General features: G+C 40.5%; 1 protein-coding gene across 4 annotated transcripts in view; it reads right to left on the minus strand.

The window, feature by feature from the left end:
* The window catches only part of NR3C1 (nuclear receptor subfamily 3 group C member 1), a 1023052-nt gene that overhangs the window by 48064 nt on the left and 960691 nt on the right, over positions 1-14297 (minus strand). For all 4 annotated transcript variants that reach the window (XM_044069153.1, XM_044069152.1, XM_044069149.1 and 1 more), the window contains exon 7: positions 6215-6345. In XM_044069153.1, coding sequence (XP_043925088.1) covers positions 6215-6345 — 131 coding nt within the window. The remainder of the gene's footprint in view (positions 1-6214; positions 6346-14297) is intronic.

A 14297-nucleotide genomic window follows, 5' to 3' on the forward strand; every position in this document is an offset into this window, starting at 1 on the left:
CTTTGTGATGTCAAATACCCCTGCAAATTACAACATCAATAGAACACCCATAAGAATAGACTAGGACGTGAGAGATCTAGGTAAAGAGACAGTAGCCTGAACTTTGATTGCCATCTGTCCACATTGATGAGGACGTTTGTGGCACAACATATAAGTAAAGGTACAGCATCAAGATCCACGGAAGTTACTGTCTCACTGTACTGACCTCATCAGACCAATAATAGAGTACAATGCACCATTTGGCGTGTACTCGACTAGGCAATTACAGCAGTTGCAGTGACCTCAGAGGTTCCTCACAAAGAAAATATAGGGTGTAAACATGTCCTGTGCAGACAGACTAAAGACCCTATCGCTTTAGTCTGTCTCCTATTTAGGGGTGATGTATGCCTGACATACAAGGCACTCACAAATCCAGCCCTGATGGAGCTGCTACACATCAGCTAATCAAACAACATGAGGGTCACCTGATCTAAGGATCAAAATCTAGTCAATGACTCAAAACACGCTGGAGAGACAGATATGCATCTCAGAAATTGCCCCTTCTTTGGAACAAGCTTACTATTCATATTAAGCAGAGCCCTTTCCTGGTCCTCTTCAAACACAGTTTGGATCGATGGATGGTGCATCACAAACTCACACCTGGGGTAGTAATGCCTATACCCCTCATGGACAGGGGCAATCTGTAATATACTCAAGCATAGGTACAAATCCATGACATTCTCTTGCCCCTAGGGGCCATATAATGGGTAAAATCGGGATATACTGGCTTGGCTTGCAAGTGCTCATAAACTGTTAATCTAGTAATCTCCTATGAACCTATAACAGGAAAGAAATGGATTTATTAAGAAAGACAAAAAACATGACAAATCAAGTATCTGTGCAATAAACCTATAATGAGGAGTAAAAAGTAAGTGGCCAGAGTGTGCTGGGAATCTGACAATCACTGATTTCAAGGCACTCTAATGTGAGCAGAAATAAGGCTATTCAAAAAAGATGTTCACAAAATGAATTCACTAACAGTTTGCCTGATGTGCTGTGCATACATTTTTCTTCATATCATTTCTCCAACACTCTGGTAAAGCAGCTGGAAAAAGCTGTGTAGAGCCAATACATAGGCTTACACTGAAGGGTGAAGGCTGAAGTAATCAGGTACAATGACAATACAGTGACAAACCAAATCTGGATGGATTATACTGGTCATTATCCTGGCAATCTCTCTTGGTATGTGCAATGGTCAGCACAACTGCTTGGTGGTAAGACATCTTCCTCAAAGAACAACAGGGATGTACATTTTATATATATATATATCTATATATGGGTCTACGACTATATATATATTAGGAGTGAGGGGGGTGTTAGTGTGTGTGGTGGTTAGGGGCAGGTGGGAGGTGTGTGGTGGCTGGTGTTAGGGTTAGGGTGCAGGTGAGTTGTGGTGATGTGTGGTGATGTAGGGGATAGGGTGGGACAGTAGTAGTAGGGTGTATGGTATGTAGTGTGTAGTGTGTTGTTTGTGTTGTGTTGTCGGTGTACTGATGTTGTTTGATGTTGCGTGTTGGGTTTGTGTTTGTGGTGTGTGGTCATTTGGTGTTGGTGAGTGTGTTTGGTGATAAAATAGGTCGTGTTTGTTTAGAAAGTAGACCCTATATATATATATATATATACACACACACACACACACACACTATATATATTATATATATATATATATATATATATACACACACACACACACACACACACACTATATATATATATATATATATATATATTATACACACACACACACACACACACACACACACACACACACACACACACACACACACACAGTATCCACCTTTTGCCTTGTGGTGCAGGTCATAGCTGAAAATGGTCTATGGACTGGCTCACTTACACTGCAAATAGAAAAATGAATCTCACTGCTATGAAAGGAATCAGTGCACCTGCTGGACATTTAAAAGGGCCAGCCAGCTACAGGAGGGTCTGTCTCTACACACAGCAGTAGTTTTGGAACCAGATGTCACCAGATGGGGGTAGTCATTCAACCTCTCCTATTCTGGATATGCTCCAGATGGGTGTAAAAATACTCATAAGCCCTAAAATGCATACTGTTCAACTGGACTTTGTGCAGGTTGAAGAAAAGGTCAGTTCAATAAGAGTGCGAGCTGTGAAAAGTAAAACTAAGTTTGTCTGCACGCATACTGTTCAGGCTATTTTTTTTTTTTTTGGAGTCCAGGGCAACAATGTCCAATGGGTACCACCTGGTGGATGTGTAGTTCTACTGGATGACTTAAAAGGCTCACAGTGGGAATAATGGGAGATACACAGAAGGCCATGACTGGTTGGAATAGGATGCTTAATCTGTACCTGAATGTGAACAAATACCAAGTTCAAATAAATATTTTTTTGTCCCCCTTTACTGTTTTTCTGTCTGCCTTGCCTCAGAGCTAAACTTATTTCAAACTTTGTGCAACATACATTAATATCAGCAATCCTGGTGTTCTACTGCATCATCTTATTTAGTGTCACAGTATAAATACAAGACCACATACACTACTGGCCCTTTTTAACCTTTGGCCTTGAATTGTCATGTTTCAGTACAATTCATGTTACATTATCAATGTGTAGCAACTGTGCAACTGAAAGATGTCACCATCATTATTTTGACTTAAAATAATGGAAAAATGTCATGAGCACATGTCTATGGTTGCACTGTTTACCTACAACAATCAAAAAAGCTAAACTTGAGGGATGAAAATGACATGCCACCCAAAAATGCCCAGGCCTGTCAGCACCTATTCCTGACAACATTAGCAGCTGCAGAGTACACAAAGTTGGGAAATCTCGCACTGCAACAAAAAATACTACAATACAAGATGTGCCTGTGTGAACAGGCATCATAAAATATGCTGTGCAAAAATGTTCTTACCAAACTGCCTGGGGTTTCCTATTGCCAAGAAGGACTTTTTCCTTGCAACTTTATGAGTCATGCCGAAGTAATTTACAGGGGGGGCTTGTACTGCAGTGGAAGTCAATGTAGCCTTTTAAAGCAAGACTGTATTCAGTACCGTCATTGTGTGTGCTAATGCAAACTCAGAATTTATCTTAGCTCTCAGAAACATTTATACACATCACAAATGCACACTTAAAGTACATCTTCATTGCTGAACTTCTTTCACAGTTAAAACAGTTAATTTACTTATTTATTGACAGGGATAGTCTGATTTGGCAGAAAACATTTCATAAAATCAAATCAAGTACAATATTAAGCCATGCTAACATTACAAGTAACAACAATACAGATAATACAAAAAGTCTATGTTATAGAAATAGATACATCTGAAAGTCAAATGGAAAACTTAACATCAACTTGTATTAATACTGTATTAATGTACTTTGTACTAACCTATTGCATTTATGCTAACAGACAGATGGGTACTTATTTGGGAAACAGCAAAAATTTTTGTTAAGCTCTACTTTTAATTCCTGAAGTGGTTGTATTAGTATAAAAGTCTAAGTAAATGCATACTGTTTAACATGTATTACATCACCTATGAGTCTCAGTGTTATCTCTACTTAGATATCACAGTCTCTGGTAACATCCTCTGAAATGCAGTGTCTTTATTCAGTAGCAAAATGTTTATCAAGAGGTGCTGTAGTCCCCTTGATGCAGAATGATTTGAGAAAACGTACATTCTGGGCACAAAGGAAAAGTGTACTACTGCAGCGTAGAGGAACAGCGTGTACTACTGCAGCGTAGAGGAACAGCGTGTACTACTGCAGCGTAGAGGAACAGCGTGTACTACTGCAGCGTAGAGGAACAGCGTGAAAGCGCAAGGGAAGTCAGGCAGCTTGTTGAGGATAAAATAAATATGGGGGGAGAGCAGTAGGAGGGGCTAATGAAAATACTGAATGGGGGGGTAAGACAAACAGAGGATAGAGACAGAAGCAAAGAAAAAAGTATGTGGAGATGTGGGGGAGGGGCTAACACAAATTTTATAGGCAAAAATGAAAAAGATGTGTAAATGAGACCCTAAGAGCAGTTAGGCTATTTGTACACTACAATTATATATCCAAATCAGGGTTTAGTATAGTTAGATAGATAGTTTTCTATCTTTCTGGACCTGAGGCCTCCATGATTTTTTTTCTGTCTTAATGTTACTCTAAATCTTTGTCACGGCTAGAGAAAACCGTTAGCCTCCAAAATACCAGCAAATATTACAGCAGTAAAACAATCACCAACATTTTCATTTATGTGCTTCCCTAATTGCACAGAGGAAATAAAGTACAGATTTTGAAGGTATGGTTGTAGCGTCAGATAAGAAATCAGACTTAAAAATGTGATGCATTTTTTTCTTATTTCAGACTGTTGGCACTTTTGTAAGTTACATCTAAAACCTGTAATCCTTTGACCTGAGAGTGTGGTCATTTCTCTGTAAAATAAAAGATGAAAAAAGGATATGAAGAGAAAAGAATGTACGACAGTTGTAATTGTAATGTAAAGTGTAACCTCCTGCAGTTAGGAAGGACATGATCTTTTGTAATTAAATCACACAAAGGTCAAGAGTCAGGAATAAAATGCGCCATAACAGATGCAAATGCAATGTACTTTAAATAAGTGGCAGGGTAGAACTATGAAAACAGCCATTAGTATACAGATTTATTACTTTGTAACAGTGGAAGAACTGGTTTTCTTTAAAAATATGCAATGCAATCTGATGTAACTACTTATTTTTTACAGCAGTAAAAATGATGAGCTGAAATGTATATATTTACATAAGGAAAGCAAAATCAGCTTAGATTTGCTTGGGAGATTGTGGTGACCAAATCAGTGAATGGATACTGTTTGAATTCTGCCTTGTATAATTTTACTAACTTTTGGAGAGTTAGATTCAATATTCTTCAGTAAGGGACAGTTTGGATTACTTGTAAATCTACTATTGATCAAATTCTTCTTTAAATAGTCTACCTTGTACAACTGACTGCTATTTTTACATTATCTGTGCAGTGCCTTGCCCTCTGCACATTTAATCTATATTAACACATGTTGTTATTTTTAAGTAAAGTTTTACTTGCTCACTGATACGATCTTGTTACTGGTATTTATTATTTTAATTATACATTGATATGTGTTGTCTGTGAATGGGATATTATTTAGCACTATAGGCTGGCAAAACTGCAAAATCTACCTTCAGAAGCCAGACTGCTTGAACACATGACCTGTGAGACATTATTTTTTACGCATTACATTTGGCCAAATCAAGAGTGGTCAGGTAACTGATGTGTTTGTCTCTAGCCATATCTACAGTGGTGACAGTATTACTGTGCCAGGAGGAAAGCCATGAGTAACTGAAAGATTCTGTCAGCTTTCCGTGGGAGGTGTGTGTGTTCAAGTCTCTAATGCATAAAAAGTTTGAAAGGCAGTTACCATGGATATGGGACAATGGAAGACAGTGGTTCAAGAAATGGGTCTGGGATCCTAGGCCAAAGACAAGTTGTCTGTAAGCAGTTCTAGTTTGGAAGTCCAAACCTGGGGATGCAATGCACATTTCATTTTTTCTCCTGGAGTCAATTTGTAATTGGTGAAATGGTTGTTGAATAAGATCTGTATGCACTAGTCTTTTCTTTAACTTGTGGGCACCAGTGGCGTAACTTACGAGAACATCCATCTGGTAGCCATGGGACCTATTTGGGACAGATGTGAGGATCTAAGGACCATATCCCATTGTCTCTGACATACCCAAAAAGTACATTGGTTGGCAGTGGTGGGTTTCAAACCCCCTAAAGTAATAGCCTGGTCTTCACATACAGCTGACAAATGGTGCCATCCATTACAAATGGCAGCAGTGATGGGACTGAAACAACCTTTAACACTAGTTTATATTCGCAAACAGGTGGAAAGTGTTGCATCCAACACAGTCTACGCAAAATATGATGAACAATGGGAATGGACTGAGCAGAGGAAAGTGTGTTCATATTTTAACAGATGTCAATCATTCCACCGTTTAATGCTCTGTTTGTTGAAACAGATGTTTTATCACACATATGTAGACCCACATATACAATAATTTTAAATAGTAATATGCACAGATGTTTGGATCCAATGAAAGATGTATTTTCACTGGAAGATCAGTTACGGTAATGACAACTTTTCCTCCACAACTATGATATTTCAAATTACTTAAATCTCAACAAGTAAGCTTCAGCTACATACCTGTACTGAGCAGCAGGAGTGCCTTCATGCAGAGATATTCTTCAAACGTAATCTGTAGTTGTGCAAACGCTTGAGCGATTTTGATAAGATAATGGCAGTGCTCCATCATGTAGGGCAGTTGCATTCTCTCACTGCAAACAGAAAAAACAATTTACCTGCTTGATACTGTTCGCAAAAAGTACAGTTGTGTACACTTACCATAAATGTAGATGTTCGAGTGTATTCACTGTTGCAGTCATCACAACTGGGTTATCTGCTTGCAGTAGCCCTCAGTCGGCCCGATTATCCAAGTCTTGGGTCCTGCGTTGGTTGCTGTCTTATCTTCCGGGATGTCAGGTAGTCAGGGGTATAAAGCATGCAGCTGATGCCATTACATCAGTTTTTCTTGCCCCAGATGTCAGGTGCCCCCCTAATGGGAAGCAATTAAAAATATATATATACAAGGTTACACCTCCAATAAAAAAGCAAATAGACCAAAAAGCTTTTAAGCAGAGTAAAAGGAGAGTAAAGGTACAGCCAAAAGAAGTCAGGGGGCCGGAGGGAAGGTAACCATGACTGCAACAGTGAATACACTCTAACATCTACATTTACGATAAGTGTACACAACTGTACTATGTTCTTCGTGTTTCACTGTTGCAGTCATCACATTTGGGTAGATTCCCAAAGGTAAGGATGGGAGGAGGCATTTAGACAGCATTTGGACCAGCTATAAGGCCTTGCAGGACTGCAGTGGCAAAGCCAGTTCTGGATTTAGAGAAAATTGGTAAATGGTAATGCTTGGTGAAAGTATGTACAGAACTCCAGGTAGCAGCTTCTAGGATGTCGCTGGTAGGTACACCTCTGAGAAAGGCTGTAGATGTAGATGCAACCCTGGTTGAATGGGGTCTAATCCTGTGGGATAGGTTTTCCATGGTGCTTACAGCAGAAATGAATGCAATGGCCTTTCCATTTAGAAATGATTTGCTTTGAAATAGCCTTCCCCTCTGCCCCTGCAGCAAATACCACCAGTTATTCAGATGTCCTTTGAGGTTTAGTCCTGTCCAAGTAAAATCTAAGTTGTCTGTGCACATCAAAGGAGTGCAGGATCCTTTCCCCTTTGTTCTGTGGATTAGAAAAGAAGGTTGGCAAATGAATGAACTGATTAAGAAGCACACTGGCTACCACCTTGGGCATGAAGGAGGAATTAGTCCTGATGTCCGCATGAAAGATGATGAAAGGCTCCACTGCCATAAGGGCCTATTAGTTCAGATACCCTTTTTGCTGAAGTAATTGCTAAAAGGAAGGCTGTTTTCCAAGAAAGAAAGTTTAGCTCTGCACTTGCAGCTGGCTCAAAAGAAGGAAGAGTAAGTTTTTCCAATACAAAGTTAAGGTCCCAGGTTGGAGTTGGGACTCTCCTGGGTGGTCTTACATTTTTGGCCCCTCTGAGGAACTGCTTGAGCAGTGGATGTGAGAAGAGGGGTGGTTCTGTGTTGCAATGAGCTGAAATGGCGGAGGCATGAATTTTGATGGAGGAAAAAGAAAGGCCCTTGTGAAGCATCTCAGTTAAGCACTGAAGAATCTGAGGTAAATTGGGCGATGCTGCGCCCATCCTTTGAGTTTGGTTCCAGGCACAGAATCTTTTCCATTTTTCAGCATAAGATTTTCTAGTACTAGGCCTCCTTGCCTCCAAAATGACATCAAACACTTGTTTACAGAGGGATGGTAACGGACAGATTAGGTAATTAGCCAGGCTGCTAGGTTCAGGGTTTGAAGCTGGAGGTGCAGAAGCTGGCTCTCCTGCTGAGACAGCAGGGTAGGGGTCTGAGGTAGGTGCCATGGGGCCAGCTGTGACACACTGCGCAAGAGGGGGTACCAGTGTTGGAGTGGCCAGTCTGGTACAATCAGTATCGTCCTTGGTTTGTCCTGTTTGATCTTTAGTAGTACTTTGGAGAGAAGAGGCAGAGGAGGAAAGGCATAAACTGATAGATTTTTCCAGCTGAAAGACAGAGCATCCACTTTCCAAGCTTGTTTGTGGGGAGTCCTTGTACAGAATGTGTCCAATTGGTAGTTCTGGGGGGAGGCAAACAGGTCTATATCTGGGCTCCCCCATTTGTTTATCAACATGTTGAAAATCTTTGGTTCCAGTTGCCACTCATGTGGGTCCATGAGATTTCTGCTTAGTTCATCTGCCAGTGTATTTAGTTTTCCTGGCAGGAATTGAGCATGTAGATCGTAGCTCAAGGTTGTGTTCCACAATGGAACCCCCGCCCCCGCTTGTTTATGTACCACATAACAGTGGTGTTGTCCGTCCTTACCATTAATTGTCCTGGAAGGTCCTTGAAGGCTGTCAGAGCATTCTGTACAGCTAACATTTTCTTTTGAATGATATTCAGGTGCACTTGACTTGGGTTCCACTTGCCCTGAATGCACTTCCCTGCCAGGTGAGCCCCACATGCATAGTCTGAAGCGTCTGTTGTTAGGGTTTGAGAGGCAGGGGGTAGACTGAATGGTAGTCCCTTGTTCTAGTGGCAAGCCTCTGCCCACCAAAGGAACTCTAACTGTAGGTAAGGTATGATAAGGATCATTGCTTCTAGATCCTGAGAATGTTGACACCATAGGCTTTTTAGATACCATTGTAGTTTCCTCATATGCAGTCTTGCATATGGAATTAGTAGAATGCAGGAGGCCATGAACTCCAAGGCTTGCAGTATTCGCCTTGCAGATAGCCGGGTTTTTGTGGCTATTAGTTTGAAGTAAGTTGTCAAATTAATTTGTTTCTCTGCCGTGAGGAAAGCCATCTGGGAAGTTGTGTTCAAGCTTGCTCCCAGGAATATAATTTGTTGACAGGGTACCAGATGTGATTTCTTTTGTTTATGGTGTACCCCTTTTGTACAAATGTCAGATGATTCAAAAGTATGTCCTGTCTTTCTGCCTGAAATAGACAACCGTCCAGGTATGGGTATATCTGAATATTTCTTTGCCTGCAAAATGCAATGACTGGAGCTAGGTACTTTGTGAATACCCTAAGCGCAGTAGATAAGCCAAAGAGCAGTGCAGAGAACTGACAGTGCATGTAGCCTGCTTTGAAGTGTAGGTATCTTCTGCAAGATTCACTGATTTGGATGTGCAAGTAGGCTTCTTTTAAATCCAGTGTTGCCAACCAGACATCTTTGCCTAGCTGGTGAAGAGTTAGCATCTTGAATTATGGAATCACCAAAAAGGTGTTTAATAAGGAAAGGTCCAGGATAGGATGCCAAGGGTTGTCTTTTCTGGGTACCAGAAAAAGTCTTGAATAGAAACCTTGTCCCTTTTCCTCTTCTGGTTCAGTCTGAATAGCCTTTATGCTTGAGAGAGAGTACTTGCTTTTGAGCCTCTGTCCACTGATTTGGGGGTAGATCTGGCCAACCGTTTGGGGTTGGTAATGTGCGGAAGTGAAATCTGTATCCTTGGGAAACTATGTTTAAAGCCCATTTGTCCTGGGTAATGAGTTCTCAGTTTTTTGCCTGCAGAGCAATCTTTTCCCCTAAAGGAGCAGTCAGTTGAGAAGTGCTTGGAAGTTTTAAAGTTAAGTCACTTAGACAGTTTACCATAGGGGGGAGTCTTACTACTCCCTGATTTGGAAGAGGGAGCCCCCCCACTGTTTAGTCCTGTGCGTACCCTGGGACTGAAGCCTGGGTGTTCTGCTGGTTCTGGGTTTAGACTGAGAAGGCCTGGAAGAGGCAGGAAAAGACCAATTCTTGGAGGGCCAATGCCTACTAAATCTCGGAGGTTGTACTTGTAGAAAATCTTTAATAGTTTGCATGCATTTAGCTTTTTCCTCCATCTTTTTAAGAACTTCTTCTGCTTTGTTGCCAAACAGGCGGTCCTGATTTAAAGGAGCATCCAGCAATTTAGCTTTAACATGATCTGGCAAAGATTGCTTCTTAAGCCAAGCATGCCTTCTAAGTACAGACCCAGTGACAGCAGCCCTGCAAGATGCCTCTAGTGAATCAAAACCACATTGCAAAGTATGCTTTCCAACCTGTTCAGCAGAATGCATTAAATCCTGTAAATCCTTATTTTCACCACAATCAGGAATCAACATCATTTTCTGTTTAAGCAATCCAATGATATGCTGCTAATACTTTAACATATGAAACTGGCAGTTTAAGGCCCTAATGGCCAAAGTTAAGTGTATACTTTCTTACCCCATCTATCCAGTGCCCTGGAGTCTCTATCAGAGGGGGTAGGATTTTTGGCAGTAGTAGCCTTGATGCCCTTGGGTCCCTGTGAAATGGTCTCAGGATCTGCAGTAGGAGTTTTAAAAAGGAACTTGTGAGAGTCAGGAATCCTGTAATATCTATCAGGTTTTCTGGGAGCAGGAGATAAAGAGTCAGGGGCCAAACTAGATTCCGAAGAGGCATCATCAACAATGTCTAGTACAGGAGGGATAGCTAAAGGCCTGAGGTGGGGCAGGAGTAAGAAATCCCTAAGCCTCTTTTTAGAATCAGAGTAATCCTGGCTTTCCCAGCGAAAGTGCTCCCTAAGAGTATGCAGGGTTTCACCAAAAGATAAATCCTCTGGGGGGCAGAGGGAATAGAGTCCTCTGCATCAGAATCCTCATAGGTAGATAAGGGTAAATCCTGGTCATCAGAGGAAATAGAAATTTTAGAATCCTGGTCAGAAGTATCACAAGCAAATTCTGTCCTAGGACTCTTAGAGCGGGAAGGTTGGCTTCCCCTGATTAAAGTAATCAGGTCTTCAGCCATTCTCATCATTATTTTTTTAGGCACAGAGGCCTGCCCATGTGGACTGGACATCAATTTTCTAGGTTGAGTTCGAGTTTTAGGCCTTGAAGAAGAAGATGGCATCAGTTTAATATGCAATTTGGTAGGCCCTCAGAAGCCAGTGCCTGCACAGTGGCTCCGGACCCATCCAAGGCACAGACATCTGCAGGTTCCACAGATGAAGCATCTCGCGGCATACTGGACTCGGAATGGGTCTCAGTAGAGGCCTGTGAATCTAAAGTAGTGGGTATCAGGGGCTGAGAAAGCGCCTCACTGAGTACCGTTGAACTGGTGACTGGCTTAGGAGAAGCGTCGTCGGCAGCTTTGGACCTAGGTGGCCTGTCTCTGACTTTATCTTTGCGTTTTTTTGGAATATTTGTAGTCGGATGGCTTACCGAAAACATATCTGGATAATTGAACTGAGTACCAAAATATTTAGAAGCGTAAATATGCAGACAACGAATAGTTAGTTTATTGCTTAAATAAGGCACAACACCGCCAGCGAGGTACATCGTTGTCAGGGCCCAGGCAAGGAATACAGTACGAATGAAAATCTTTTGGGAGGTATTTGCTTTTCACAAGAAATACAATTACTGACTTTTACTGACATTGGTTTAGAGCAAGAAAAAGTTTCCCCAATGGGGTACTTAGCTTTAGTTGAAGACTTCGGTTCTGAAACTCGAAAATGAAAATTTCAGTAGTCGGCCAACCGGTACTTTCTAACTGTTTCTGTTTCGGGCACCGCACGGCAAGAAAGACTGATGTAATGGCGTCGGCTGCATGCTTTATACCCCCTGACTACCTGACGCCATGAAAGATGAAACAGCAACCGACACAGGACCCAAGATTTTGGTAATCAGGCTGACTGAGGGCTACTGCAAGCAGATAACGCAAATGTGATGACTGCAACAGTGAAACATGAAGAACATCAGGAAAAACTTGACAGGTGCAGTATTCTTCTATTTAGATATAAGAAAGCTATACCAAACCATATTAGGAAGATAAAATAAACTACTGATATGAACTGATGGGTACTTGCATTCACAAAGCTGTATAAAAGAAAAATATCACTGTTGTTATGGATTCTCAATTTCTCCACAAGAAATGTGTGTGCGCAAAATGAATCCAGTGTTGATACTAGAGCAATTTCGATCATCATACAGTAAAACTGTCATACACCGCTGACTGGTTTTAATGTCATTCTTTCAAATGCTGCATTTCTGCATCACTCTTTCACTGCACAACAGGTATGTAAGCAGAAAACTCCCTTTTATACACACATTTCCTACTGCTGTCCACTATACTTAAATTTTTAATTTAAAATTTATGGATTTCTACAAATATTGCTCTGGCACACAGCAAATGTATACACCACATTCAGCTCTTGCCAAATAAAAATATAATCAATTCTTTTAGATGTGAAATTCCATACCCTTGGCATTTTACATGTAGTGTAATGTAGTAAACATTAGTATAGACAGTTGACATCATAACATTTCCAAGAGATTCTCAGAAAGTATGCAATCTACTGAGTATAAACAATGTTTGACTACACCCACATAGCATAACACATGAAATCAAGAGCACATATGGAATGCCTTCTAGTGGTCTGATGTCAAGGCCCTTTTAGGACAGTCAGGCAATAGCTCAATGACAAACCAGTGAACAGTGTTCAGCTTGAAAACAAGAATGCTTGACAATATGTTGTGTAAGGAAGGCTTCAAAGTCGGAATTCTGTGGTTATACTCTTTTCCTGGAATGCGGCCATGTCTGGACACTGCTTAGTAATGTCACATCACTCTTAACAGCAGTTTACCAACATTTCTGAGCAGAACTTGTAAAGACCAGAATCAGTCAAAATTAAAATTAGGTTACTGCCATTCACATACTTCAGTTTAGACAATTTACTCCTTACTCTAATATCTTGAACTTAAGCAAAATGTTACAGCACTGCCATGTGTGTATCATGCTAAAGAAACATCCAGTCATGGCAATTAATTCCTAATAATGGGTCCATTATACCGAAAGACAAAAAAGAAAGAAAAAAAACAGCAGTAACAGAGCAGCTCTGTTGTGTAGCACACGGGCAACATTTTTGTCAAAGACTTTCTCTGGGGTTACAGCATACCAAACAGTAATGTGCATACCCCACGGTAACTCTTTCAGAATTCAGTGCCCTACATTCAATGGTTTCGGTTTACTTCTTTCTGCATCGTAAGTATTTATCCTACCTGACAAAGTTCACTGCTCGTTGCCTTATGTAACGAAACTATAAAATCAATCATCTGAAATGATTTTATTAAACATTTGAATGAGATGCGGAAAGACATTCTCTGCATGTTGGCATGACACACCCCTATGGCTGCAATAATACCATACCATTCTGCAAGTTTTTGGCTGCTAATCAACATACAAGTGAACTTTTAGTGAAGCAAAAAAGTAACCTAGCAGGCAATTCCTGTAGCAGCCACATTACTCTTATAAATCCTGCAATACAAAGGCAGGCAGCAGCAAAAGAAAATGAAATCACATTTGATACTAAAATCATTCTAACTTAAAATGCATTCAAATTCCACACAACAGAAGGTGACCAGTAGCCATCCAGTTTGTTCCCACATGATAGCTACCCCTCTTTTATTTCTTCCAATACTTCAGGTTTCTAATATTATGATGGGAATGGTCTCCTATCCTGAGTTAGGTTATGATTTGAGCTATCTTTGATGTTAGCCAAGACTGCTCTTCACAGCACCTGCTATGTACCCAGAACTTCGTTCCTCTGCAGTTCATACCGGTTACATGCATCGGAAGTATATTCAAGTGTACATGCAGATTTGTTTAATTAGCCCTGTAGCCCTAATATTGTTGGAACTGCCTGGTTATCTTTGTTGCACATGGGTCTCGCTTCTACTAGCACATCCTGGTATTTGTACTACTTTGAGTCTCACTGTATGCTACCCATGTGAAGAAGAGGTTTGTTACATTAAATATATTTAGAAATTCATTCCAAAATCTGATATGAACTAACAAAAATATAACAATGTGATCTGCACCCTAAAAATCAGAATTAAGACTACCAAACAGATGACTCAAACGAAAAGCAGAAAAAGTACATGGTTCATAAAAGTGACAATAATACACCATATAAAGAAAGACATTCAACAGAACCAGTTAGTGGTACATGTTGATTTAACCTTATGAATTCTGGGCACAAATAAGGGAATTGCTAACTCACTAACTTTACGTACAGTTCCACACTCTACGCAACAGCAGGCAATCTAGGCTGAAAGTTCTTTGTTATAGAAATGTAGTTGCAAAAGAACAAAATAACATTTAGGGAA

Source organism: Protopterus annectens, chromosome 4.part0 (genome assembly GCF_019279795.1).
Source record: "Protopterus annectens isolate FY-2018-M chromosome 4.part0, PAN1.0, whole genome shotgun sequence".
NCBI classification, from domain to species: domain Eukaryota; kingdom Metazoa; phylum Chordata; order Ceratodontiformes; family Protopteridae; genus Protopterus; species Protopterus annectens.